Below are 26043 nucleotides of genomic sequence, written 5' to 3'. Positions count from 1 at the left end.
TTGGCACACCCCAATCCCCTCCATGCTCTCGAGGCTATGCTGGTAGACACAGCTAACCTCCTGGCAATGGTACGTACTGATGAGCCTTCCTGGAGGAGTTACTACCAACCTCTGTAGGGTCCAGGTATTGCCTCATGCTACCAGTAGTAACACTGACCCTAGCCAATGCAAAACTAGTGAAAACAAGGAGGAAGGAAAAAAATGTCCGTGTCCTCCATCTATAGAACCATTCCTGTTTTGGGGGTTGTCTCATTGTTGCCCAAAGCAGCTGAACCTGATTATCATCCCCTTCTGCTACTAAGCTGAGCAGATCATTATCCCACAGCTTTAACTGACTTCCTCTCCTCTTTAATTTGAATATGTTTATGTGTTACAGGGACGACACTGGCTTGAATTAGGGAAAAGCCCTTCATCAACACAAGAGGCCAGACAATGATATAACGAACCTGAAATCCAATCCAGATTATGAGATTAGTCCCACTGTATGATGTGTCTGTAAGGGCACATTTAATAACCTGTTCTAAAGCTAATCTCTCTACATGCTTTTTTTGTTCAGCTCTTTGAAACCAGGCGCCAAATGATTTCTGAATGATTCAGAGGTCTTCGCAGAGGGCCAATAAGTCACTACGTGCCCTAGAAGGAAATTTGGAATCGTATTAGTTCCATATACCGTGGGATAATCCTCTCCTTGGAATAACTGGCACATTTCTGTATATTCCAGGGGATTCCGAAGTACTTTGAATGAAGGCTTTGCTCTTTCAGCTCGCAAAGAGGTCACTCCATTTGAAATGGGAGGAATACAAAAAAGAGAAAAAACCCTGCAGAATGAGCTATTGTTCATCTCACTGGGCAAATGGAAATTCTCATCAAGTGCAAGTCGAGTACTTTTTTGCTACAGTAAACAACTATTTTTTACAAGGGAAAAAAATCTCCTGACCTCTACAGGCAATCAGCATTGAGCCTGTGGGTGCTGCCTACAAAATCAGCTTCACCCAGCCTGTGGTCAGTGAGGCATTCTTCCTCTGTAGCAGGGGAGGATTTCGCCATAGGTTTGCAATGAAAGCCTCAGTGATCCAGTCCAGCTAGCCGGCGTAAGGCTGCAGGTTTTATCAGCCGTTTGTACTCTAAAAGTGTACAAATGTCTGTAAATATGAATAGCTCTGCTACTGACTTGACGGGGTTAACAGTGTGTGTGTTGACAGCTCCGTGCATATGTATATTAGCAGAGTTCACCTCTGAATCGTGAGGGTCCTGCAGGACAGCTGCTTCCAGCAAAAGAACAGCATTTGGCAAGTCTCCCTCTCGGGATTTCTTCAGTCCCTCTTCGAATGCATTAGGCAAGTCCTTATAAGGATTATCTGTGTGGAAGTAGTAACCCTATCAGCAAGAAGAAAAGATAAAAACAGGGACAGTGGCAATGTCAGTTTTGCTCTCCTATTGTTCCAATGCAAACCAAGTGTCCTGTGCAGTTGTATATTTAAGCAAACCTGCAGGAGCAGGAATTGATCTTTTCTGCTTCACATCAAACCTGGACTGAGCTCCCCAGGGTTTGTCTGCTCTCTTTAAATGTTAAACTTTGCATTTTCAAACTGTGATTACCCTGGTGTGTTGCGTGCTTTTGAGCACAATGACTTTGAAACAGATTTTTCTTTAAGACCGAGCGCTACGTTGGGATCAATACAGAAAGCCCATAAGTCTGATCTCACATGATTTCCTGGCATAAGAAGGTCAGCTGGTGGGTGATGCGTGCTGCTCAGACATGTGCTCATGTCCTCTGAAACTCGGGAAAACGTCATTGTGATGCAGTACACACGCAGGACAGTGTGCAGGCTTTTTTACATCGCATCACAACATATTAACAAGTAGTGTTGATCAATCTGGGGTGAAACAGAAAGAAAAATACAACTAAATTATTATTGTTTTGTATTTTTCTTCTTCAGAATGACATATTTTTAGACTCTTAGACTGCTTTCAATAAAATAAGCAGCTTTAGCTTTCACTCGCTGTTTCACTCACATCTTGGTTTTCATATTGTCACTCTTCTCATGCATAATAGGGAATCGGCGAAACAGACCTAGAGACCACCTCGTCCCTTTGTGGCACAGCATTCACCCAGCAGCTGACTCTAGGTGAAAATAATCCATATTCCCCAACAACCTGGCTAGTGGTTGTTGGCTGTGTTGCTGAAAACTTCTATTAAAATGCTTTGGTCACTCGCAGGTTGCCACGGTCACCTGTAGCTTACCTGGAAGAGGCAACTTGTCTGCATAGACTCCCTAATTGGCCTCCTAGCTAGTGAAACTTGAGAGTGTGACAGGGTACATGGCACAGGTTCACAATCACTTAGCCAGTGTTTGCAGACAATTAGGCATCTTCCACACAAACTGGAGGTGACCGCGGCTATCAGCTAATGCTAACCCACAGTATAGTAACTGGTAGTGATGGCATCACTGGCTGGTCTTTAGCAATCAGTTTCCCAGCAACGACAAGCGACCTCCAGTAACTACTGGCAACCAGTAGAGGAATACTCATCTTTGCATGGATACCAGTGCTTGCCAGGTGTTCTCCAGCTGCTATCTAGGTGTGTGTGACTGAGACCAAAGGCTTCACATTCAACACCGAGTAGTTTAACACTAGTTTAGACATCATTCCTCATTTTTTAAACCCATTAACATATATAAAAGTTCTGGATCCACAAAGCTCGGTACATTACAGTAACCTTAAAGTCTCTGCTAGTTGACCGTTAACCTCAGGGTGACAAGCCTCCATTAATCACGCCTGTTTCTAAAATCCCTCCTTGCTCACTCATTCATCACTTTGAGACTTCAAGGCCGCTTACTGATCATAAATCTTCCCTCATGTGAACCGCATTGTGAGAATATTAGCACAGGTTTATTTTATGGTTGCATAATTCTGACAGTCATACATGGATAAATACAGAATTGGACACTAAATTAAAGTGGAAGACAAAAAACAGCTCGGATATTTTAAATGTTGATCCATAGAGGCTGATAAAACGATATTTGGTTTCAGGTTTTTATAGATGTCAGATGTAAACATACTGCACACAGAAAAATTATAAACTTTCACTCTAGGCACCCATGCAGTTCTGCATATTCCTGCATCACTGTCATCAGGACAAATCTGCATACACGCTGAAAGTAACATTTTAATGATAGTGACCTTCTCGTACGGAGACACAGTGGAGGGAATCTGTGCCTGCTCGTTTTCCGTCAGCCAGTTTCGCCGAGCCAGCTCTTCCCACTCTGCCTGCATCTTATCCCAGAACTCAGTATCTGACTGCACACATCAGAGAGAGGGAGAGAGAGGACACAGTTCAAGAAAAAAGGAAGGAAGGAGTGGAAGGTGACAGGGGGGAAATGAGTGATTAGTTAGCTCTCGCAATTTGCATTCACCCTACTGGTGGAAATGTCACGTCTGCCCTGCTTACTTTCTGTAACGTATAGACCTCACACTCCTGATGACTCATCACATCTGCATGTCAAGGCAGAGTTTAGAGGAAAAATGCTTTATGCTCAAAATGCAGCTGCAGAAAATGGATGAAGACCAGACCAGAATAAAACACGCAGCTGGAACCTTCTTTCAACAGAATCGGTTAATTCATTCAAAACAGCAGCTAAACCTTTAGTACTGTTTCTGCTGTTCAATAATTTGCGTATTTTAAGCTTGGTCTGTTCTTTCAAAGACAATCAGAAACACACAAAACATTCACATTTCCTTGACAGAGTTGGATCTCTATCAGGATGACATTTGAACCTTTCAATCAGCAGGCCGAAGGCTGTCAGTGTAATGTGGGAGTTTGCTTCCTGGAGCATTTTCTAACCCTAACATTTCGTCTGACAGGAAATCAAAGTCTGTACAGGGAACCTTTTAAATACACGTTTGTTTATGCCATCAATTAGTTTAATCAACCAGAGTTTGTGTGTTGTTTTGCAATAACCCTTGAATACAACATCTTACTGTAATGTAATTAACGGCAAGACTACTAATTATAAGGAAACTGTTGAATTATATTTATTTATTATTTATTATGGTAGCAGAGCTATAAACACTTGAAAGAGGCTTTAAAAACTCAATCAGAAGAAAACCTGTTAAAATTGTTGTAATTTTGTTGCAAGCAATCTCATTGTTTAATTGTAAACTAAAACCGTTACTTGGCAAAGCAAAATGTTGCATTGAGGAAAACAAAATCAAACTATACAGCTTCAAGTGTAAGGAGCTCAGAAAGAAAAGCGTCTCTTTAGGTTTCTCGAAGACGTTTCATCCAAGAAGCTTCTTCAGTTCTAAGAGCGGCGATTGGTGGAGAGTCCCAGATTTAAGCCCTGTGGGAGTGTCCCCCAAAGAGGGACATGGACCCATTAAGGGCTTTGGAGCGTGATGTCACGGGGGTGGGCGTGGAAAGGATTTTGGCCTGATGCGCCATTTTCCGGGTCCAAACAAAGCGAAAGCACACACAACAGCCATGGTTCGTACTGCAATGTTCGATCGCACGACCGGCACAGGAATAAGCTTAAAAAGGGTTTGTCTTTTTATTCTTTCCCAACCTGGAAGCAACATGAGGGAGCTCATATAGCGGACCTTACCAAACGAAGGCGTCTAGCCTGGATAGCAGCCGTGAGATGAGCTGATATCCAGTTCGCTTCCATCTCCAGATATCTGTTGGTGCTCCAGACATTTTCATTCCGGTGTTGTGCCAAAAAGTGATTTCCAATGTTTCTGTGTATTTTTTATGTGTAATATCTTTACGTATGTTCGTAAATAGACTTCGGTGAACAGGGTTTACAAAGGGGTTACATATAGAATTAAAAAATTATCTGTTTTTCAAGTATCTTTACAACTCTGTGTTATTGTACTTACATTATAACCAATCCAGTTCTTTATCCCCACTTAAAATATTTTTACAGAACTATTGTAATATTTGCTGCCTGTCCTGTTGGCCAGCTTACTCTTACAAAACACATTTTTAATGTTAATGACATTTTTTAACTGCATAAATAAAGGTTATATAAAAGTAACTGCCAAAAAGTGATTGCGGCTTCTACCTTGTTACACGAATGTTGTTTGTGGCTCAAGATGACTTTGTCATCCATAGGGATGCATTTGACATATGTTTAACATATTATAGCCCAACAAGTTACTTTATAGCAGTTTAAATACGAGCAATCAGTTTTTGGCAAATACCGGAAATCCGTTTTTGGCAGACAATCACTGTTTGGCACAACACCGGTAAGGTCTATATATGTTCATATCACTCTTTATAGCTTATTAATATTATCGTTGGTGGTCTCGGAGGTTATAGAAATTGCGAACAAACATCGAATGGAGTGACTTTGCAGACATGCGTGCTATGTAACGATTCGCTAATTCTTTCGCACAACTGTAGGGAAGCCTGCCTATGAAATGTATGTAATATCTTGCCCGATTATCAATGTGGTGGTTTGCATCAACTTTACAATTATGGACACATAATATGACAACGACATTTTAGCAGTTCATTGATAAATGTATAACATTAATTGTGGTAGGGGGTGTCCCTATTGCCAGTCTTGGCAGCCGGGGGTCAGTCCGCCAGGGCCTCCGCTCCTGGCCGCCGCCCAGCACACAATGCACCCGACCCCTATGGCGCCTCCTGCGGGTGGTGGGCCTGAGGGAGGATGGGCCCATGTCTCCTCTTCGGGCTGTGCCCGGCCGGGCCCCATGGACTAAGGCCCGGCCACCAGACGCTCGCCCTCGGGCACCCTCCCCGGGCCTGGCTCCAGGGCGGGGCCCCGGTAACCCTATCCCGGGCAGGGTAAACTGTTCCCTCGATGTTTTCTTCATAAGGGTCTTCTGAATCGCTCTTTGTCTGGTCCCTCACCCAGGACCAATTTGCCATGGGAGACCAAGTGGAGGAGTTCAAGTATCTCGGGGTCTTGTTCGCGAGTGATGGGAGAAGGGAGCCAGAGATCGACAGACGGATTGGTGCTGCGGCTGCAGTGATGCGGACGCTGCACCGGTCCGTCGTGGTGAAGAGGGAGCTGAGTGTAAAAGCGAAGCTCTCAATTTACCGGTCGATCTACGTCCCTACCCTCACCTATGGCCACGAGCTGTGGGTAGTGACCGAAAGAACGAGATCGCGGATACAAGCGGCAGAAATGAGCTTCCTCCGAAGGGTGGCTGGCCTCTCCCTTAGAGATGGGTGAAAAGTTCAGCCATTCAGGAGGGGCTCAGAGTAGAGCCGCTGCTCCTCCACATCGAAAGGAGCCAGTTGAGATGGTTCGGGCATCTGACAAGGATGCCTCCTGGGCGCCTCCTGGGTGAGGTGTTCCGGGCATGTCCCACCGGGAGGAGGCCCCGGGGCAGACCCAGGACACGCTGGAGAGATTATATCTCTCGGCTGGCCTGGGAACGCCTTGGTGTTCCCCCGGATAAGCTGGAGGAGGTGGCTGGGGAGAGGGAGGTCTGGGCTTCTCTGCTTAGGCTGCTGCCCCCGCGACCCGGCCTCGGATAAAGCGGATGAAGATGGATGGATGGATGGTGGTAGGGGGTGAACCATGGCTATTACACTCAATGCACTCCAGCTGACTTACCTTGGTTTGAATGACGACGTACTCACAGTTTGGCGGCTTGAAAATAGCCAAATCTTGCACCCAGCTGTTAGTAAATTGGATGTGCGCCTCCAGCGACTTGTAATTACGAAACTGGTTCGCAGTGTAACCGCTTACTCCACAAACAAGATACGTAAAGATATCGGGGTGGGACAACGGCGGTAGGTCGTCTGGGTTTCCACTCCACTGCCTTATTTCATACGGGTCCACATTACCGATGCACACTATTTTTTTTCAAGTCCCGCCGCTTTGCCTCTGGACGCAATCGGTCTCTATGCCGTCCGCTTTCTTTTGAGCTGCTTTTAAGCATGTTTCTTGTGGTCGTCGTTCCAACACAGTGTGTTTGTTTTGATTTGTGGACCCGGAAGATCGTGCCGCGCTCCCACAATACATTGCGGCGTGACGTCAACTCCAAAGCCCTAAGTCAAGGTGTGAAAACGGGTGTGGGTCACAATCAGCCAAGGTTTCAGGTGAACCCATAGTGAAGCCTAGCCCCACCCTATCATGTGATTTCCTGAGGTCAGATAGCCCAGGATGTGAGTGGGCGTTAAGGCGTCGGGGAAGGATCTCAACACTGGATTATAGACGGCAGACAGCTGGTGTCGTAAGCCCCGCCCTCTGTTCACAGTGGACATAGATGCTTCTTTCACTCCTCTTTCAAACCATTTGTCTTCTCTGTCCAAAATGTGAACCTTTGACCTTTAGATGCAGATGGACAGCCGAGCCCTGTTGAGGTGGCTCTTCTATGTTGTGCCAAGTGTTTATGAAGTGGCTGTTTGGTCTCTCCAATGTAGAGGTCTGGGCATTCCTCGATACACTACATTGTTAAGTCTGTGTTTGGGAGTTTTGTCTGATTAGCTTCTCGGAGGTGAAACGTCTTCAGGAAACTTAAAGAAGTCCAGACGCTTTTCTTTCCAAGCTCCTTAAACTACGATGGCCTGGATGACTGAGAACCTTCACAGACATATGCAGCTTCAAACAAACTATAAATGCAATTTAAGATAAACTAATAATCCATCCACCTATTCTCTTCTGCTTATCCTCATCAGGGTTGTGGGGGGTGGAGCCTATCCCAGCTGTCATAGGGTGAGAGCGGGGTACACCCTGTACAGGTCGCCAGTCTGTCACAGGGCTAACAGAGACAGACAACCATTCGCACTCACAGTCACACCTATAGGCAGTTTAGAATAATCAGGCGGCTAGCAGGCTGCGACCCAGTCCCAGATAAGCAAAAGAACATAAATGGATGGATAGCAGGCTAAAGCTGTATTCTGCTCAAATGCATCACAGCAGACCAGAAGAGACCAAAACAACTTCCACATCAAACTACAGTTCTGACAGTGTCTTTAAAAGCCCACGAACACTGAAGGAATTTTTCACTTTTACTTTGCCTTAAAGCCCGTGATCAATTAGCTCCAAGTGATGTTTGTGTGTTGTAAATTGTACAGCTAATCAGGTTAGGCAGGCCTGGAAGCAGATGACCTGTTAGGAAGGGATGTCATCAAAAGGAACAGCATAAGGAGGCTAAAGAGAAACTCACAGGACAGGAGGCATGGCATGGGACACATACAAGTCCAGGTAAACTGTCTTTTATTACGTTTGAAGACGAAACTTGAAGTTTTGGATGCAGTTGTGTGATGTGCAGCCATACAGCTTATATGTTCCTGTACTCTTTCTATTTATGCGCACAGTAAACATGATCGGGCGGTTTTTGGTGTGCAGTCCCATTTCTCTTCACGTACATGCCTGTCGCTACAGATTTACTTAATGTCCTGACTGCCTTTCATGCAAAACTCGAATACTCTGCATGGGCACTTTTTTCTTTCCAGCTGGTTTATTTCATGATTTGTGACCGCCTTCCTGTCAGAAGCAGAGCAAAGAACAGGAAGCCAAACAGAGCAGAGCAGCTTCCTGGGACTTATTCAGTCCTTTATAGTCAGAAACTCATCATGACAACCTGACAGCGTTGCACACAGTACATGCGTGTGTGAGACACTGTAGAAGCAAGCAGGGTCAGAGAGATCTGCTATAAGGACACATATGTTTGTGTCAAAGGTCTCAGATCTCCACATGAAATGTTCCTTTTGATTGACATCAAGGCCACAGTGTGGCCCCTCATGGTGAAAGACGGCAGGTAATTGCAGGCTGCTGACTTGCACACAAATTGCATCGAGGGGAGCCTTCGCTGTCGGCTCCATCAGGAAGCACGGCATCAGAGAGTCAGTGTTTGAAGCAGAAATTTGGATGTCGAGTAGCTGTTTACATTCAGAAACAGCGCTGCTGAAGGAGAAGTTTTCAGTTCATTTATTTAGCTGACAACAATATTTATTGAAAACCAGCAAAAGGAGAACAAAGATGTGAGTTCGTGTCATAGCCCTGTGTCGCTGCACCACATTATTTTGTTTCACGTTTTGTTGTCATTGGTGTGTGTGGTGCAACAGAAGAGTATCATCTAGGCTGAGACCACCAAATCCCTACAACACCAAGTTTCTTTTTTCTCTGATCCCTCTTAAATACTGCAGTACACCCTCTATGAAACAGCTGAGCTAATAAATCTGTCTGGCCCCAAATCTGATCTCCACAGGTAAATAATAAGATGTTTCTCATCTCTCTTTCACACATTGTACTCTAAGTTTAAGCGAGCATTTATGCAATAAATCGAACTGATATACAAAGCAGAGACTGTGACCAGCGTGGTCCAATGTGAGAACTGCAAGTATGATAGCAGGAAGTCCTTAAATCGTCCTGCTGAAAGTAACCAGCACACGTTAGTCTTGCATTCACATCGGCTGAGCCTGACTGGCTTAATGATTGGCTGTTATTACAGGCTTGTATTATTAATCGGTATGTTGGTGTCAGGATATGTGTTTTCCTGTGTTACAGAACATAATGGAGAAAAGATGACGAAGGTTAAATGTCCAGCAGCTCGCTTGTTTACACCACTATCAGCACTATCTGCAGCACATGTACAAAGTGTGTAAAAATACACTGCTAAAGGTTAACAATGACTCCGACCCTTTTCCTTAGTATTAATAATATAATGCTAAAATACAGTTTTTAGCCCTAAAATCAGTATAAGACAAAGAAACTACCACTACTATTTACTTAAAATAAATTAAAAATCCCCTATATTGCGGTCATGTGATCCATACTTCCAGTTGTTAGTCCCATTCCCGATTCCCTGCACGGCATCATTTCCTCCTGGCTTCCTGCAGTGTTCATCTTCATGTTCATGTAATAGATTTTTATGGCAGGCCGCAGTCATTGTGGTAATTTAAATATTACGGCTTTAATGTTTTTCATTATTTTTATTGCGGGGCCTGCATTGGCACTGTGACCTACTTCATCATCTCAATGTTTCCAAGTCGTAGACGGTAAACTGCTTGCGGTACCGCTCAACAAATTGCTCGGAGAATTAAAATCGAGTAAATACACAAGCATGTTGTGAAATGACAAGAAATTCATATTTCTTCATAATGCTGTGACGGATGTTTTCTACGCCGGCATTGGCAGTTTAATTATGAGGAACAAGGCAAAGACACAGCGAGGTAATTATATCCTGCGTATGACTGGAGTGAAGCCATGGCTGCGACTCTAATTTCAGCAGCTCTGATGAAGTGTTACGTGAAAGAGACAGAGAGCTTCCCACCACCAAACATGTCACCGCTGCTTGTAAATGAGGTGGGGTGGGGATTCATTAGTTACTTCATGAATACATTATTAACAACAGCAATAATCATAGCAACCTCTACAGAGCTTGCACATCGCTGTTTGTGTCGCCTACTTCTGGAAAAACTATACTTATGTTTTGCCTTTAGAGTCCAATTAATGCGCGCTAGTCAAACATGAAGTGATAAATGCAGTGAAAATAAATGGACGCGGCCAAGAAAGTAATTTGTAAGGAAAATTCTCGATAAGTCAGCTAAAAAACGAAAGGTGCAATATATTTTCCTTAGGCCTGATAGGAAAAACGGAGCCATAATTATTTATAACAAATGATTATGAAATACCCTTTTACACAGAGTATTATAGTTACTGTAAAGACAGATGGACTTATAGACTTAATATAAAGGTAGAGATGCACACTCACGGGTGTTGTGTGTGTAAACCAGCATAGTTAGCATTCAAACAGCAACATGAAACTTTATCTTATGGACGAGTTCAGATCTCACTCATGTCTGCATTTATACAAACGAACTAGTCACATGACTTTGGCATTCTCATCAGGTGCAAAGGGAATGGAGACCCACAGGCTTTAAAGCTTTTGGCAACCATCAGACCAACCTTCATCCAACTAAAGTGAATATTTCCTGCCTATTGCTAACTGAAAAATGTTCATAATCCATAAATGAATGTTACTCTTTGCTCTTCTCTGTGATGTTGAAATTGGCGATGATAATTGGCCTAACAGGATGTCAGTTTGAATTGTTACCTTGAGACACAGTCTTTGGAAGAAAACAAGTACTTGAATAGGGGTTACTTATCCACTTTGCCCAGGGGGCTTGCATCACAAAATGTCTCATTATTTACCAGTGACACAGCAGCAGTCTCCATAAAAAAAGGACTCTTCTCATCTCCAGAGCAGGGCTGGCCTGGCCTTTTAATGTTAATGAGCCACCCACTTCTGTGCCGCGTAGGCCAAGTCCTTGGTCAGCGAGACAAAAATAGGAAGCTGGAGTCCCAATAATGTCACAGAGATGAGTAAAATCCACTGCTGTGGACAAAGTGCTATCCCTGCATTTTAGCAGACCTGCATGTCTTTGATAACAGCACCTAGATCTACTTCAGTGAGGGCTTTTTCATGTAAACATTTGTGGCTGATTGCAAATAAACTGAAATGAAAGATCATTACTCCAGGCTGAGCCGGCGTAGCAACATGATTTGCTCCTTTTATTGTAGTAGTGAAGACGTGACCTTCAGGATCTACTTCCTTATTGTATTCTTCCTCACTGTAGTAGCCACTGCAGTATATTATTTGATAGCTGCTGACAAAATACGCAGCTGTAATTTTTTATGATAGTTTTATTTTAATAGTGACAGAGAGAATAACTATCTAAAATGCGGAAAAAGGCATTACATAAAAGTTATAAATGGATTTCAATGTCACTGAGTGAAATAAGTACTTGATCCCATTCAATCCAGCTGGAATTCTGGCTACCAGGGATTGCCTGTGTGCCCATGTTTCATGCAGATTACAGGTAATCAACCTGATCTCAGGTCATTATGCATGTAAAGCACATCTGTCTGCAGAATCAGTTTCTTCAGGGACAAGACTGTAGAACTGGACAAGGCTAGAGTGGGCTACAAGACCATCGGTAACAACTGTTGGTGGGATTATTCAGAAATGGAAGAAATAAAAAAAACAGTTGCCTTCGTTCTGAAGCTCCATACAAGGATGATGATGAGGAAGGTGGAGGATCAGCCCAAAACTACACAAGTTTGAAGGTAACTGGGACCACAGCGACCACCAGCACCATTGGTAACACATTATTGTCACAGTCCTGGGTCTTTTGTTTTCAGTGTTTTGAGTTTTTGTTGTTGTTCTGTATTATGTTAGTCTACTTTGTTATTCTAGGGTTGATTCTGTAGAGCCTCGGTTGGTTATTCTGTTTAGCTTTTGGTTAATGTGTCTTTGCTGTCTGTGTGTCTGTGTTTATTTAATTGTGTGAGTTCTTGTTTCTCTCATTGTGTTTCACTTCATCATGTTCATCTAAGTTTCCCCAGCCCATCACATCTGCACTCTCTCTCCCCCGTGTTCCCTCGCTCCCTCTAGTCTGCCGCTCCTCCATTCCTGTTTCCTGTTTTATTGTGAAGGTTGTGTTCCCATGTTCGGCGGGTCTTGTTTTGCTTCCCCTGTGGCGTCTAGGTAATTCGTGTCAGCTGTGTTCCCCGTGTGTCCTCACTTCCCTGGGTATCCCTTTTGTATTTAATGTCTGTGTCTTCCTGCGCTGGTTGTCGCGATCTCCCTCATAGCTGTGTGACGCCCCCTGTGTCCCCCCCCAACCGTGTTAATGATCATTACAATTTCCCAGTTTAGTTTTGTACCATTTTGCCTTTTTCCAGCAATAAAGCTGTGCTTTTTGAGTTCACGTCCTGCTTCCGTGAGTCTGCTTTGGGTCCAATCTCCTGCCTGCCACACAGCGATTCATGACAATTATACTGTAATGGATTGAAATCTTGCAGCGCCTGTAAGAACCCCCTGCTGAAGAATGCACATATCCAGGCCTGTCTTAAGTTTGCTAGTGAACATCTAAATGATTCAAAAAAGACTTGAGACAAAGTGCTGTGGTTAGATAAAACCAAAATCGTGGTCTTTGGCATCAGCTCGACCCGCTTTGTCTGGATTATAAGAACATTGTGCTTCGGGGCTGTTTTCCTGCTAAGGGTACAGGATGACTTCACCATATTTAGGGGCAAATGGATGGGACCACGTACCGTAAAACCTTGGAGCCTCCTTCCCTTGGCCAGAACGCTGAAAATGGGTCGTGGATGGGTTTTCTGCAATCACCTAACAGTCACGCAAAACGCACTGCTAAGGCAACAAAGAAGCAGCTAAAGAAGAAGCACATTAAGGTCAAGAAGTGGTCTAGCCACTTCAGTGCACCCCAGGGCAGCTGTGGCTACAATGTAGCTTGCCGGCACCAGTGTGTGAATGTGTGTGTGAATGGGTGAATGACTGAATGTAGTGTAAAGCGCTTTGGGGTCCATAGGGACTAAGTAAAGCGCTATACAAATACAGGCCATTTACCATTTTAGCCAGTCCTTAATCCTACAGAAAACCTGTGAAGGCAGCTGAGTTACCAAGCACCAGCCAAGAAACCGAAAGGATTTAGAGAGTTTCCGTGAAGACGAGTGGGTCAAAAAATCCTCTGAGATCTGTGCAAACCTGCTGACCAACTATAGGAAACATCTCACCGCTGTGCTCGCCATCAAGGGTTCACCACCTTGATCGGGAATCAAATACATATTTCACTAAATTACATAGAAAGTGTAATTAACAGCCAAATGAAGGTTTTTTTTTTTGTATCAAAGTAGATAAAGGAACTTAAAACAACAGCATCTCACATTCTGCACTATAACTTTCCTGTATTTTTAGCTTATGTTTCCACGTTAGGCTACAAATACTTTTTTTTTCTGCTTTCAATTTTAAAAAATAGCTGTGGAGAGCATTTCTAATGTGGCGATATCGCCCTAAATGTATACAAATACTCCACATTTTGAAAGTTTCCATTCATGCTGCATTCACCACTCATCAAATATATAGATGTCATTTTTCTTTAATGCAGGTACGTTTGTACTGGTCCTTGAGGGTTTTTATGAGATGCTTTGTGCATCTTCATTCTCACGCTGGAAATTTTACAGCTCTGACATGTGCAATTTTGTGGTCTGCTGGAGGGCACAGAGATGGAGATTGTTGAGAGTAGTGGAGGCATTACTGATTTACTTTCCCCATCCTAATTTTCCCCAGGAGGACTGTGGATTAAAACTGCTGACCTTTTGATCGCAGGGCTGCATCTCTAACTTGTTGGCAACTACATTGCCGCAACAATGTCAACTTAAACCAAGACTGCCTCAGACTAATATTCTGTCATATAAAATTGAAGTCATCCTGCTGCCGTTTTAATCAAACGGGAGGCCGCGCAGTCACCTTCATCTCATTTTTATCACCACGGTGGGACCTTTTCTTATGCCCCTCAGCCAAAACGCTGTTTCCCAAAGTCACAATTTAGCCTGCAGCTATTTCTATTATTTATTAAAGAGAGGGCTTCTCTCTTTAATGAAACCATTACATTGTCATCAGCTCAAAGTAATTGACGGCGTCCTCGTGTGACATGCACTGTGCATACTTTAAATATATCTCCCCTGTATAGTTGTCTTGGACCACTGCCACTTTATCCTCCCTTTTCCACAGATTTTATGTGCAAAAGCACTAAAGGCATAAGCTTACAGGTTCCCATCAGTGCCAGCTTTGTAAAATGAATCTTATTTAGACGGCTAATTCCATGACTGCTCCCTCCCCGGGTCCTAATTTTCTTACATTTGGCTGCTTTGTCTAATTGAATGAACTGGAAGAAAGACGCTGTGCTGATTTAATGTTCTCTCTGTGCTGTCTCTACCTCCGTGTCTTCATAAGTATGAAAAAGCATGCATATGCACAGCTGCTTAAATTGAAATTATGCGATTAAGGTCTTTGACATTGGCAAGTGAAGCCAAAATGGCAGGCGGCTCGCATCAAACGAAGGCCAGCACTCAGACTTCTCGATCGAGGCTGTGAGATACTGTTACGAATCGATAGGCCATTCTCAGAAGCTTGTCCAGGAGAATCTCTAAATCTCATCATTTATCTGCAACCTGTACAGTTGTTTGGGTGGATGCAGCTTTTAGCTAATACGAAATGTTACATCATCGTCAAGTTTGGGATGGGATCCCCCGAGCGGGCCGCTCTACTCCCTTACTGCTGCTGCTGCTCTAACTTCTATTATTTATTGACCATTGCTCGGTGTGCAGCAGTCTATTGTACCCTTCAGCAGTGCAGGGCTTACTCCCATTTTCAGAGACGTCCGCTGAGTGGTAAAGTGACTTTATTAAAAAAAACACAACCTTCACGGTTATGTCTGTTATCTTCTGTCCAGTTTAGAAAGTCAGTGTTTTTGTATATTTGTACCTAGTGACTATGATGTAACGTTTCAAAAATAAACCTGTTTGAAAAGTGAAAGAACAAACATTTTACAGTACTGTTTGAAAAGTGATAACAGTACTTTAGGAACAGAAGCGAGAAGCGAGTAAGACGTGTTTCATGTTTCATGATGACCCCTGACAGGATAAGAAAATTAATCTCTTCATAGCTGATTTGAAAAATACAAACTCAGAACTGGAAGTAGTAAGGTTGTGCTTTACACGCTGCTTCTTTCATTTTTGTTAAATAAATAACGTCATAGTTCAATGTGTCATTTTCAGTGATGGGAATACCGGCATTACAAGTAACGGTAATCTGACTAATTACTATTTATATCGTTACAACACCGTTACCGTTACTAACAAGAAAATGCGGTCGCGTTACTATTTTTCAACAAACAGACGGTTGAAACTGTGTTCAACTTACCGCACCTTATATCAGTTACATGGAAGTAGCTGTAAGTAATCTGGGCGCTACAGCTTTAAGCAGCTGCGCGCGCTCCCGTGGGCAGCAATCACTTTCTAGCAGACGATCAGTTTTTGGCACAACACCTGGAGCTCAGGGGGCAAAACAATGGCATGAGTGCTGCTGTTTGACTGAGGAAGAATAAAGTAGTCGTGGTAAGCCAATCACATGACCACTTCAAGATGACAAGGTGATATATACCAGTTTATAAATTGTGTTGATAGGGCACCTAAAACCAGAGTCATGATAAAAAAAAATATAGCCGCCGTTTTTTCCTCAATAGTTTCGCCACGTTTACTGTCTAAGGACAGCGCTAGCAAGCACTCTCTGCTTATGAGCAAATAAACAAAAAACAAAACAAAAAAAGGCCCGTTCGCATTGGTGGAAAAATGGCAACATGACATTTGGTTGTTTAGGAAGAAGGGGAAGTTTTAGGAGTGACGGTGTTCCAGATCAACTGGCGTTGGTCGAACAGATGTGTGGCAGTCTTGCGTTTCAGGAGCTGCTACCGACAAACCAGCAAAAAACACCAAATGTGTCATCTGTGACACTTGTGAGGTTACCTCAAACACACTCCATCAGTCTTGATGCTGTTGAACAACAAAATGTTTAAAAATATCGCGAGTTTACCTGGTGATATCCTCATGCGCGACGCGATTGCGAAAACAGCAAACAATTAACACCCCGCCGGTGTTGTTCACGGGACAGGAAGAGTAAACGATCGGGAGACTCTTGCCGTCGTTGTCGTTCCCCTCCTACGTTTTATTTCTCCGGTTTCAGCGTTTTTGCTTCACAACTAAAGCGTGCAGTTTACTTTGTGTGCACTAACATGGACTCGAGTCAACCAGCGCCACCTCTGGCCAAGTGCCACAGCCTACAGCCAGATCAACTTGTGACACACATCTGCACCACGTTTGAATTCGTTTCATGCACAACACATTTGTACCTTTCAATTGTGTCTGTTTGTGTGTCATGCAAAGAAACCTTTGAAATGACACTAATATTTCACTAGTGTTGTAACATCACATGTCGTTAGCGTGGTCTGCCTGGGTCTTTTCTCTGCGAACAAACATTTTAGAGTTGGTAGTTATATACAGTCTGTATAAGTGTGGTCAATCTAATAAACATTTGTAAGGAGATGACAGTTACTGTGAATGTACAGCAGGTGATTAGTAATAAACAGTCAGACAATGACTCTGACAATCTCATTCAATCTTGCAGATTTAATGCACCTTCTGCGGAAAGTGGTACCACACAGTGTGTGGACTTCCCCTGTGCAGAAGGCGACTACAAATGTTGTGGGTGCTAAATAAACAGAAACAATTGATCACTGTTGTCTTTGCTTACTGATTGTTTTTAGTGTTGACAATCCACATTGCTGGGATTGCATCTTCCAACATGTTTGTGTGTAGATCTGGATGTACCAGGTGTAAGTGCAGCCACTCAGCCTCTACTCAATGTGATCATAGCAGCAGGTGCAGATGTGTCACAAGTTAATCTAGTAGTAGGCTCTGGTACTTGGCCACAGGTGGCAGCAGTGGACTGACCCCCATTGGAGACTGCTCCAGCTGCTGTGTGATAGTGGATCTGCTACACAGTGAAGATCATACGCACGTTTTGGAAATTAACCCTTGTATTATGTTGAAAAACAAAAAAATGACATTGATTTTGTTGCGGGTCATTTTGACCCGTACTGTGTAAATGTACTGTGTAAAAACTGCACTAAAACAATAGCAACTTTATTTCCCATGAGATCAACATGTAGAACACAGACATACAACAGTTAGACTTTCCATAACTATTTTAGGAACAATTTGGTAAAGGTTTTTCTTTTGAACACATTTCTTTTGAACTTGCCCAACGTTCTCAGTTTTTCAATGTTCAACATTTTCAATTTTGTCCACATGATGAACAGAATGTAACTGTGTGCTTCCTGCAGATGTACTTCTTGCATTTCTCACAAAAAGTGCTTGTTTTAAAACGGCAACCTTCCTAACTTAGATTTAAAACAAAAGATTTCTACGTCTCCTCCAGACTCAAAAACAGATGACAAACCAATCGACACACCTGAGTCACTGACTTTCTTAAATCCACTCACTCTCACTGGCTCTGTTTATTACTAATCACTGTGTAACTGCTGTACATTCACAGTAACTGTCATCTCCTTACAAATGTTCATTAGATTAACCACACTTATACAGACTGTATATAACTACCAACTCTCCAGCCATGTTGATGGATTGCCTATATTGGCTGGAAATATTCATTTCCAGAGAAAAGACACAGGCAGAAGATGCTTACAGGATGTGATGTTACAACACTAATGAACTATTGATGTGTCATATTTGTCCAAGGCGTATTTCATTGTTATGGAAAAAGAGAATATTAAAATCATGATGACCAATTGGAGTGTTGATTTCTATGACTTTGTGTATATGATTTGGAATTTTGTACAAATGTAGTCCAATAATAAATACATGATATCATTTCATTCATTTCAAAGGTTTCTTTGCATGACGCACAAACAGACACAATTGAAAGGTACAAATGTGTTGTGCATGAAACGAATTCAAACGTGGTGCAGATGTGTGTCACAAGTTGATCTGGCTGTAGGCTGTGGCACTTGGCCAGAGGTGGCGCTGGTTGACTCGAGTCCATGTTGGTGCACACAAAGTAAACTGCACGCTTTAGTTGTGAAGCAAAAACGCTGAAACCGGAGAAATAAAACGTGCGAGGGGGACGATAACGACGACTAGAGTCATCACATCGGCGGGGTGTTAATTGTTTGCTGTTTTCGCGATCGCGTCGCGCATGAGGATATCACCAGGTAAACTCGCGACATTTTTAAACATTTTGTTGTTCAACAGCATCAAGACTGATGGAGTGTGTTTGAGGTAACCTCACAAGTGTCACAGATGACACATTTGGCGTTTTTTTTTTTGCTGGTTTGTCGGTAGCAGCTCCTGAAACGCAAGACTGCCACACATCTGTTCGACCAACGCCAGTTGATCTGGAACAGCGGCGAGAGAGAGAGCGAGTTTTGAGATGTGAGAGATTTGTGACGTTTAGCGTGTTTGGAGTGTGTAGTTAGTGTGTTGTCTTGTGTAGTTAGTGTGTAGTGTTGTGGATAGTTTTGTGTTGTGTGTCAGAACAATGAGGCGACTGCTGTCTCCAGGTAGAAAACAGGAGTGATACACCTGCTGCTGTCAGACCTGCAGGTATCAGGCTGTGATGTTCTCCTTTGTAGTGGACAGAAATGATTTTTTTGGAGTGGCACAAATAATTTGTGTGGCATCTTATTGAAGAACAGCTGATTGTTCTGTAAATAGTTTGAAATGGTTATAAAAAGGGTGAAAGGTAAATGGCTGCAAATAACTTTGTTGTTTGTAAAACTTTTAAGTTTTAAGTTTAAGTTATGAAATATAATTCATTAAATATGTTTGTGGTTGTTACAGTAAAAAATATAACTTTTTTTCTACTCAGATTTTACATTTTTTGTCTGATTTTAGATCAATTGTGTTAATACAGTATGTCAACATGAAAACATGACTGTAAATTCAGACACGTGAGGTTGTGCTGAAAAGTATGATACCAAACAAGGCAAAGTAAACAGTTTTTAAAGGGGAAATGTGGAGAGAAAATCAAGAGTAGTTAAAAATGGCCAATTATACCCTGGACCCCAGAGGGTTAAACATTTTTTTTTAAAGTAACGCAATAGTTACTTTTCAAGTAATTAATTACTTTTAGAATCTTGTAACTCAGTTACTAACTCAGTTACTTTTTTGAAGAAGTAACTAGTAACTATAATTAATTACTTTAATTAGTAACTTGCCCAACACTGGCCATTTTTTATTTTAAAAACAGATGTCTAATGCATAAATCCTTTTTTCACTCGACTGTGCACTCTCCAATCACATCTCTAATTACTGTAACTTTGGCGTATCCTGTGACATCAGGCAAAATGTCCGGTTTGTTTACCGTCCTTGTCCTAGCTCGCTCAGAGTCGTGAATATTTTTCTGGGTCAGCCGCCTTATGAACTCTCCTCTGTGGATGTAACACACACTGTTCTGTCAGTTGGCACTACAGGGCCAGGAAGCACAATAGTAATCATTTGACAAAGAGATTAAAAAAAGAGCTGAAGAAGTCAAATGGAAATCAGCTCCACGGGGCTTCAGGTAGAAATTCAAATTGCATGAGCCATTATGAGTGTACATGGGCAATGATGGTTGAAATGTGATATTGAAGACAGTTCTCATGGCTTAATGCCCACAGAACCTTTATTGCAATTCTTTAAACTCAAAGGATTTTTCCTTTGTCATAAAGCAGGAGGAGTATTATCAGTTTCTATCTACAGACAAGGTGCCCTTTGGTAAATGAAATAATGCTAAATCGGTGCTACACCACCAGTTCCTTTCATGAGTATCTTGTCATGTCGATAACAGAGAAAAAGACTTTTACCCAGCTGATCAGGGGTTGTGCTAAACTACAGAAGAACAGTGTTTAAGCTCCTTGGGATTCACTGTTTAATAAGTATGATTTATTGCAGCTTGGTTTTATTTTTGCATTTCTTAGTGAATTACAAAGATTAGCTCAAGCTGGCATAAGGAATGTTGTTTCGATGAGTAGGGGTGGATTCCAGTAAGCTGTCCGTCTCTCTAACTGCTGCCCATTCCCAATACTCGCACAGAAAAAAGGGTGTTTGCCAGGAAGGGTGCACGCACGAAACAAAGTTTAGCTGATGGAAACTGAACATCCAACTGTCCTGTTAAGTCTTAGTAGAAGTCAGCAGCGGATGAGCCTCTTTGCTGACAGGTGACAGATGTACTAAAGAGAACTCTGCTTACCTCAACAGCAGCCTTGGCCCGCTCAAACTCCTCCTCCAGGGACTGATGTCTGGACAGGAGGGCGCTCCCCCACCGCTGCTCCTTCGTTAAGCGAGCCTGTCATACACACATGCATGCACACATTTCATAGTAATATAAACATTTATGCGCAAACAAGCTCCGTTACCTTCACTCACTTGCACATCACAAACCATCACGCTCGCACACACGCTTCAAACATAGAACATCGCATTACACACACGCGGAGGTAGGAGGACAGGCGGGCAGGGAGAGTGTGCAGGGTCAGCCGTCTCTGCTTTCTCAGGGATGAGTAAATATCCCTGCCTCAACAAAGCCTCTGACATGCTTAGGAAGGCCAGCCGAATCACTACTGTCAGCACCCCCCCGCCCAACCCTCGCCTCGCACACGCAGACCTGCTCCTCATCTGAACCACATCCTACTTATCCAGCCTCTCACAATTTCACCCTCCGGCCTGGCTCACTCCCGTGTGCATGCAATGTAAAACCAGAATATGCTGATAGATTCTCACTTACACACTTGGATAATGAAGCTTTGCTGTGCTGAGAAAATGGAAACCAAACAATTACACGCAAGTGGTTTTGCATTATCAGAGTGTGGTATAGTTTACACGACTTCATATAAAGACCTGTGCATTCACTTTGAGAAGTAAATGATTCTGAGATACTCATATACAATGCATTAGGCTTACTAGAAATAGCAATAGCTGTATGTATCGCAGGGCTAGGAAATCTATTAGAGACTGCTCCCTGTGCTTGCAGTCACGCCAGCTATTATCTGTAACATTTCCCATCTGGAAAAATATAATGCAAAATTCATCTTAATGTCACCCAGAATGGGTGCAAGAAAGTGCTTCATCAAGAGCAAAATGCATGCAGTGCCAAAAAGAAAAAGTTGCCACAAATGCAGGATTCTGTATTTGGATTGCTTAAGGAAAAATCCACCCAAAAGTGTTCTGTCACAGTTTCATCTCTTCAGCTTGAATCAGAAATGTGGTGAGATTTACTATTCTGCTGTGAGATTTCCAGTCCAGCTGTAGTTTCATACCAGACAACATTTTAACAGCTTTTATTCCAAATTCTTGGTGGTTGTTTTTTGGGCTTCTTTCTACATTCAGTTTTTCACTTTTAGTTCATAACAAGATGGAATTTAAATTACATGGTTACAATTCACACAGTGCAACCTGATGATGTGTTCGGGCGTTGTTAATAGTGTATGTACACTACCAGTCAAAGGTTTGGACACACCTTCTTATTCAATTGTTTTTCTTTATTTTCATCACTATTTACATTGTAGATTCTCACTGAAGGCATCAAAACTAGGATTGAACACAGATGGAATTATGTAGTAAAGACAAAAGTGTAAAATAAATAAAAACGTTGGATTCTTCGTAATAGCCGCCCTCTGCTTTGATTCCTGCTTTGCTCACTCTCGGCTTTCTCGCCATGAGCTTCATGAGGTCGTCACCTGAAATGGTTTCCAACAGTCTTGACGGAGTTCCTAGAGATGCTGAGCACTTGTTGGTCCTTTTGCCTTCACTCTGCGCTCCATCTCATCCCAAACCATCTCCACTGGGTTTAGGTCAGCTGACTGTGGAAGCCAGCCCATCAGGTGCAGCACTCCATCCCTCTCCTTCTTGGTCAAACAGCCCTCACACAGCCTGCAGGTGTGTTTGGGGTCATTGTGCTGTTGGAAAATAAATGATGGGATGGCGTGGCTGCAGGATGCTGTGGTATCCATGCTGGTTCAGTGTGCCTTCAGTTTTGAATAAAGCCCCAACAAAGCACCCCCCCACCTCCTCCATGCTTCACAGTTGGAACCATGCATGTAGAGACCGTTGTTCACCTTTTCTGCACACAGACACGGCAGATGGAACCAAAGATCTCAAAAATTGACTCATCAGACCAAAGCACAGACTTCCACTGGTCTAATGTCCACTCCTTGTGCTTCTTGGCACAAACAAATCAACAAATGAGTTTCATTGTAGGGCTTGATGGTTTTTGCAACTGCACTTGGGGCACATTCAAAGTTTGAGCAGTTATCCAGACTGACTGATTTTCAGTTGTTAAATTAATGATGGGCTGTTGTCTCTCTTTACTTAGCTGATTGGTTCTTGCATAATATGAATTCTAACAGTTGTCAAATAGGGCTGTCAGCTGTGTACAAACCTGACTGTTGCACAACACACCTGATGTTTGTGTTGGTCTCTTCCCCTAGAAGGTAAGAAACTCGACAAATGAACCCTGACAAGCACACCTGTGAGGTAAGACCATCTCAGGTGACTACATCATGAAGCTCATTGAGAGAAGGCCGAGGGTTTGCAGTGCTGTCAACAAAGCAAAGGGTGGCTGCTTTCTAAAATATAAGACATGTTTAGAGTTATTTGTCATTTTTGTCTTTGTTGGATAATTCCATATATGTTGCTTCATAGATTTGATGTCTTCAGTTTGTATCTACACTGTAGAAAGTAGTAAAAATAAAGAAAAACCATTAGATGAGAAGGTGTGTCCAAACTTATAGGAACCTATCTACCCTGTGTGAAAACCTGAAAACTAAGAACTGCAATCAAGCCTTTGCAATAACTGGCGATGAGTCTCTCACATCGCTGTTGAGGAATGTTTCTTCTTTTGCAGAATTGTTTTTAATGAGATTTTTCTCAGTCATGCACACAGAGGTTGTCGATTGGTGACATAGTCATGGCTAAAAAACAAAACAGAAAACTAAGAAAGAAAACGTATTCAGGTTTAAAATAATGAGCCCTGAATTTAAGCGAGAGGCAGAGGAATGCAGTGTCTTATTTCCTGTCGGTATTTATTGTTTTGGTTTTTTCCAGCTGTTGTTTGTCTGTTTTTTCTTTTTCTTGCTGCTCCGATTAAAACCCAAGAATCTGCATTTAAAATGCAAAATGTTTCTGTAAAAGCAGTGGAAGTAAGTAAGCACCAGACTGCTCTGTAGAGCCAGTGAGCTCGCTATGATAAAGAAAAATGTAAGATGAGATTGGCAGGACAGGCACTGAGGTGGAGGCCATTTGTTTTCTGTCTGTTTTTATCAAGTTTATGCAAAAACCACAAAAGCTAATTTCATGAAGGCTGGCACAGAGGCCGAGCGTGTGCAAAGCAAGAGTCCTTTAAATGCTTAAATCTTTCTTTCACTTTCTTTCAGACATTGGTCTTGGCAGAGGATGTGCCCTCCAGTTGCCCTTCTTATATTTCAAAGACATGATGTTTTTACTAAAGGCTTGATAGGATGAGGACTTACTGGCAAATTACAGTTGGATGAGCTCTTTAAAAGCAGGGATTGAGGAAAAGAGTTGGAAATTTGGAACAATAAAACCTTGAAGCGTAAAGCTGGAGCTCACAGTGAGCGTGCACTTTTTCATTTTTTTAAACATATAAAATAAATGACGATTCTTACTTCTCCTTGATGTTTAACTCCACAAATGAGGGTGGATTTTTCCTTTAAAGGTTGAGTTATACACTTGTGTTAGTTTGGTGTATGTAAATCTCATGCAGGACGCGCCTCATCTTTGCATGCATTTTTTTTCTGTGTGCGTGTTGTACCTGCCACGTGGGAAGCTAAAACCACTCTTGACAGTATCTCTGTCAGCGAGCTACAATGTAACTCCTGAGCAAAACAAATTTGGTGCGTTTGTTTGCCAATAGCCCCCCCACCCCTCCGTCTCAGACAGCTATCTTTAATCCCAAATCTATTATTTATCAGTGTGCTGAAAAGGTGATGTAGGCTTAGCTAGCTCGGTGAGCTCAACACTAATGGGCTTGGAGTAAGGCTGCTGAATAATTTATAGGCTATTAATCTAATAATGGCGTCTGGAAACAAGACCCTTATGCAGACCTACACAGAGACACCAACTAAGGCAGAAAGCGCTTGACATTTGGACCTAGTAGCACCACAAAGGAATCCATCCCAAGGCCAACTTTGATCTTTATCTTACTTTTTGCTTTCAGTACAATCACCTCGTTTTTGGTCTTTAGAGCCAGATACTCTGAGAAGGTGTGATGCTGTTTCACTGGTACAAATGTATAAGTCTTTCAGTGTTATATGAAAGGATGCATAGGGAGGCTTACATGTCTTCCACTAATATACTGCCTGTTGAGCTGAAATGGAAGAATTGTAGGTGTTAGGACAAAATGATGGGTAAACAACACACAGTAGGGTGTCTTATTAGATACACTTTCATTGTAACACAACATAAACATGCAGTTGGTAAATAAAGCTTAAGTCATCAGTTTGTAAACCCTTTGGAATGACCAGGATTTCTGCATTGATTACTCCTAACATCTGGACTGATCTTTATCAAAGTCACAAAAACAGACATTTTTGAAGATGATTTGTGCTTTTCAAAAATAATCCCTGCAGAACTCCAACTTTTGGGAAAAATTTCCTCCGTTTCCTCCAGCTGCTTCTGCATGTTCTCCCTGTGCTTTTGTGGGTCGTCTCTGGGTACTCTGACTTCCACCCTGTTAGTATTATTGGTGATTTTAAATTGACTGTAGGTGCAATATGGAGCATGAACTGGTAACTGATAACCTTTCCTGGGTATTCCCTACCTCTGCCTGGCATCAGCTCCATGGGTAGGGATGGGTATCGAAAACCGGTTCTTGTTGAGAACCGGTTCCCACTGTTTCAATTCCTTGGAATCGTTTGCCATTTTTGCAAACGATTCCCTTATCGATTCTAGTCGCCCCGAATGACGTCATCACGTTGCGGAGCGTCGGAGCGTACCTGGCAGGAAACACGGCGCCTAAGCGGCTCAAACGCTTAAAAGTTTGTTTATACTTTACGAGAACGGATTGTCATCCGTTCAGGGCAACTTGCAATACTTGCAAAGTAGATATTTCATTAAAGGAGGAAACACTACGAATATGCAAAAGCATTTGCTGCATAAATGTCTTTAATTCCGCTCCGGACTCTTGAATCTCAACCCAGCAGCAGCAGCGGTAACGTTTGCACGTCATCTCCCGTTAATGCGGCAGGTAAATAATCAACTAACAGTGCATATTATGTTAGCGCGATCTGCTTTATTACAAAACCTGCCATTACTGTGCATTTAGGTGACCGTGATGAGAGAGACAGACAGAGTCTGGCTGGCGCTCGCTGGCAGTTGTCGCTGCAGTCTACCGGTAGCGTCTCTTTTCAGGCCCGAATGTCACCGAGCAGTGACTAGTTTGTGGTCAAAACCTTGCAGCCATTTGCCACAGCAGATGGTAAGTGAATGTGTTTAATTGTAGGCAGGGACATTACTGGATATTCTTGTGTAATTGCTAGAGAATAATTTATGTTATACTTTGTTATTGCTACAGAAGAATATTTATTTTATTATTTTACATTTACAATTTTCCCCGGGGACCCTGTGACACCCCATTGAAGAGCCGTAGGCTGTGGATCTCTTAAGATCTCACTGTTGGGTT

General features: G+C 42.6%; 1 protein-coding gene across 6 annotated transcripts in view; it reads right to left on the bottom strand.

Annotated features, from left to right (window-relative positions):
* Positions 1–26043, bottom strand: part of pex5la (peroxisomal biogenesis factor 5-like a) — a 102345-nt gene that overhangs the window by 17864 nt on the left and 58438 nt on the right. For 5 of the 6 annotated variants that reach the window (XM_019351844.2, XM_025902802.1, XM_025902804.1 and 2 more), the window contains 4 exons: positions 24700–24729; positions 20596–20691; positions 3184–3300; positions 1234–1377 (listed from right to left, as the gene is read on the bottom strand). In XM_019351844.2, the coding sequence (XP_019207389.1) occupies positions 1234–1377; positions 3184–3300; positions 20596–20691; positions 24700–24729 (387 nt within the window). The remainder of the gene's footprint in view (positions 1–1233; positions 1378–3183; positions 3301–20595; positions 20692–24699; positions 24730–26043) is intronic. The other variant, XM_025902801.1, reaches the window with a different exon arrangement.

This window comes from Oreochromis niloticus, linkage group LG23, assembly GCF_001858045.2.
Source record: "Oreochromis niloticus isolate F11D_XX linkage group LG23, O_niloticus_UMD_NMBU, whole genome shotgun sequence".
In the NCBI taxonomy this organism is placed as follows: domain Eukaryota; kingdom Metazoa; phylum Chordata; class Actinopteri; order Cichliformes; family Cichlidae; genus Oreochromis; species Oreochromis niloticus.
Note: the sequence above shows the minus strand (reverse complement) of the source record. Positions and strands in the feature narration are given on the sequence as shown.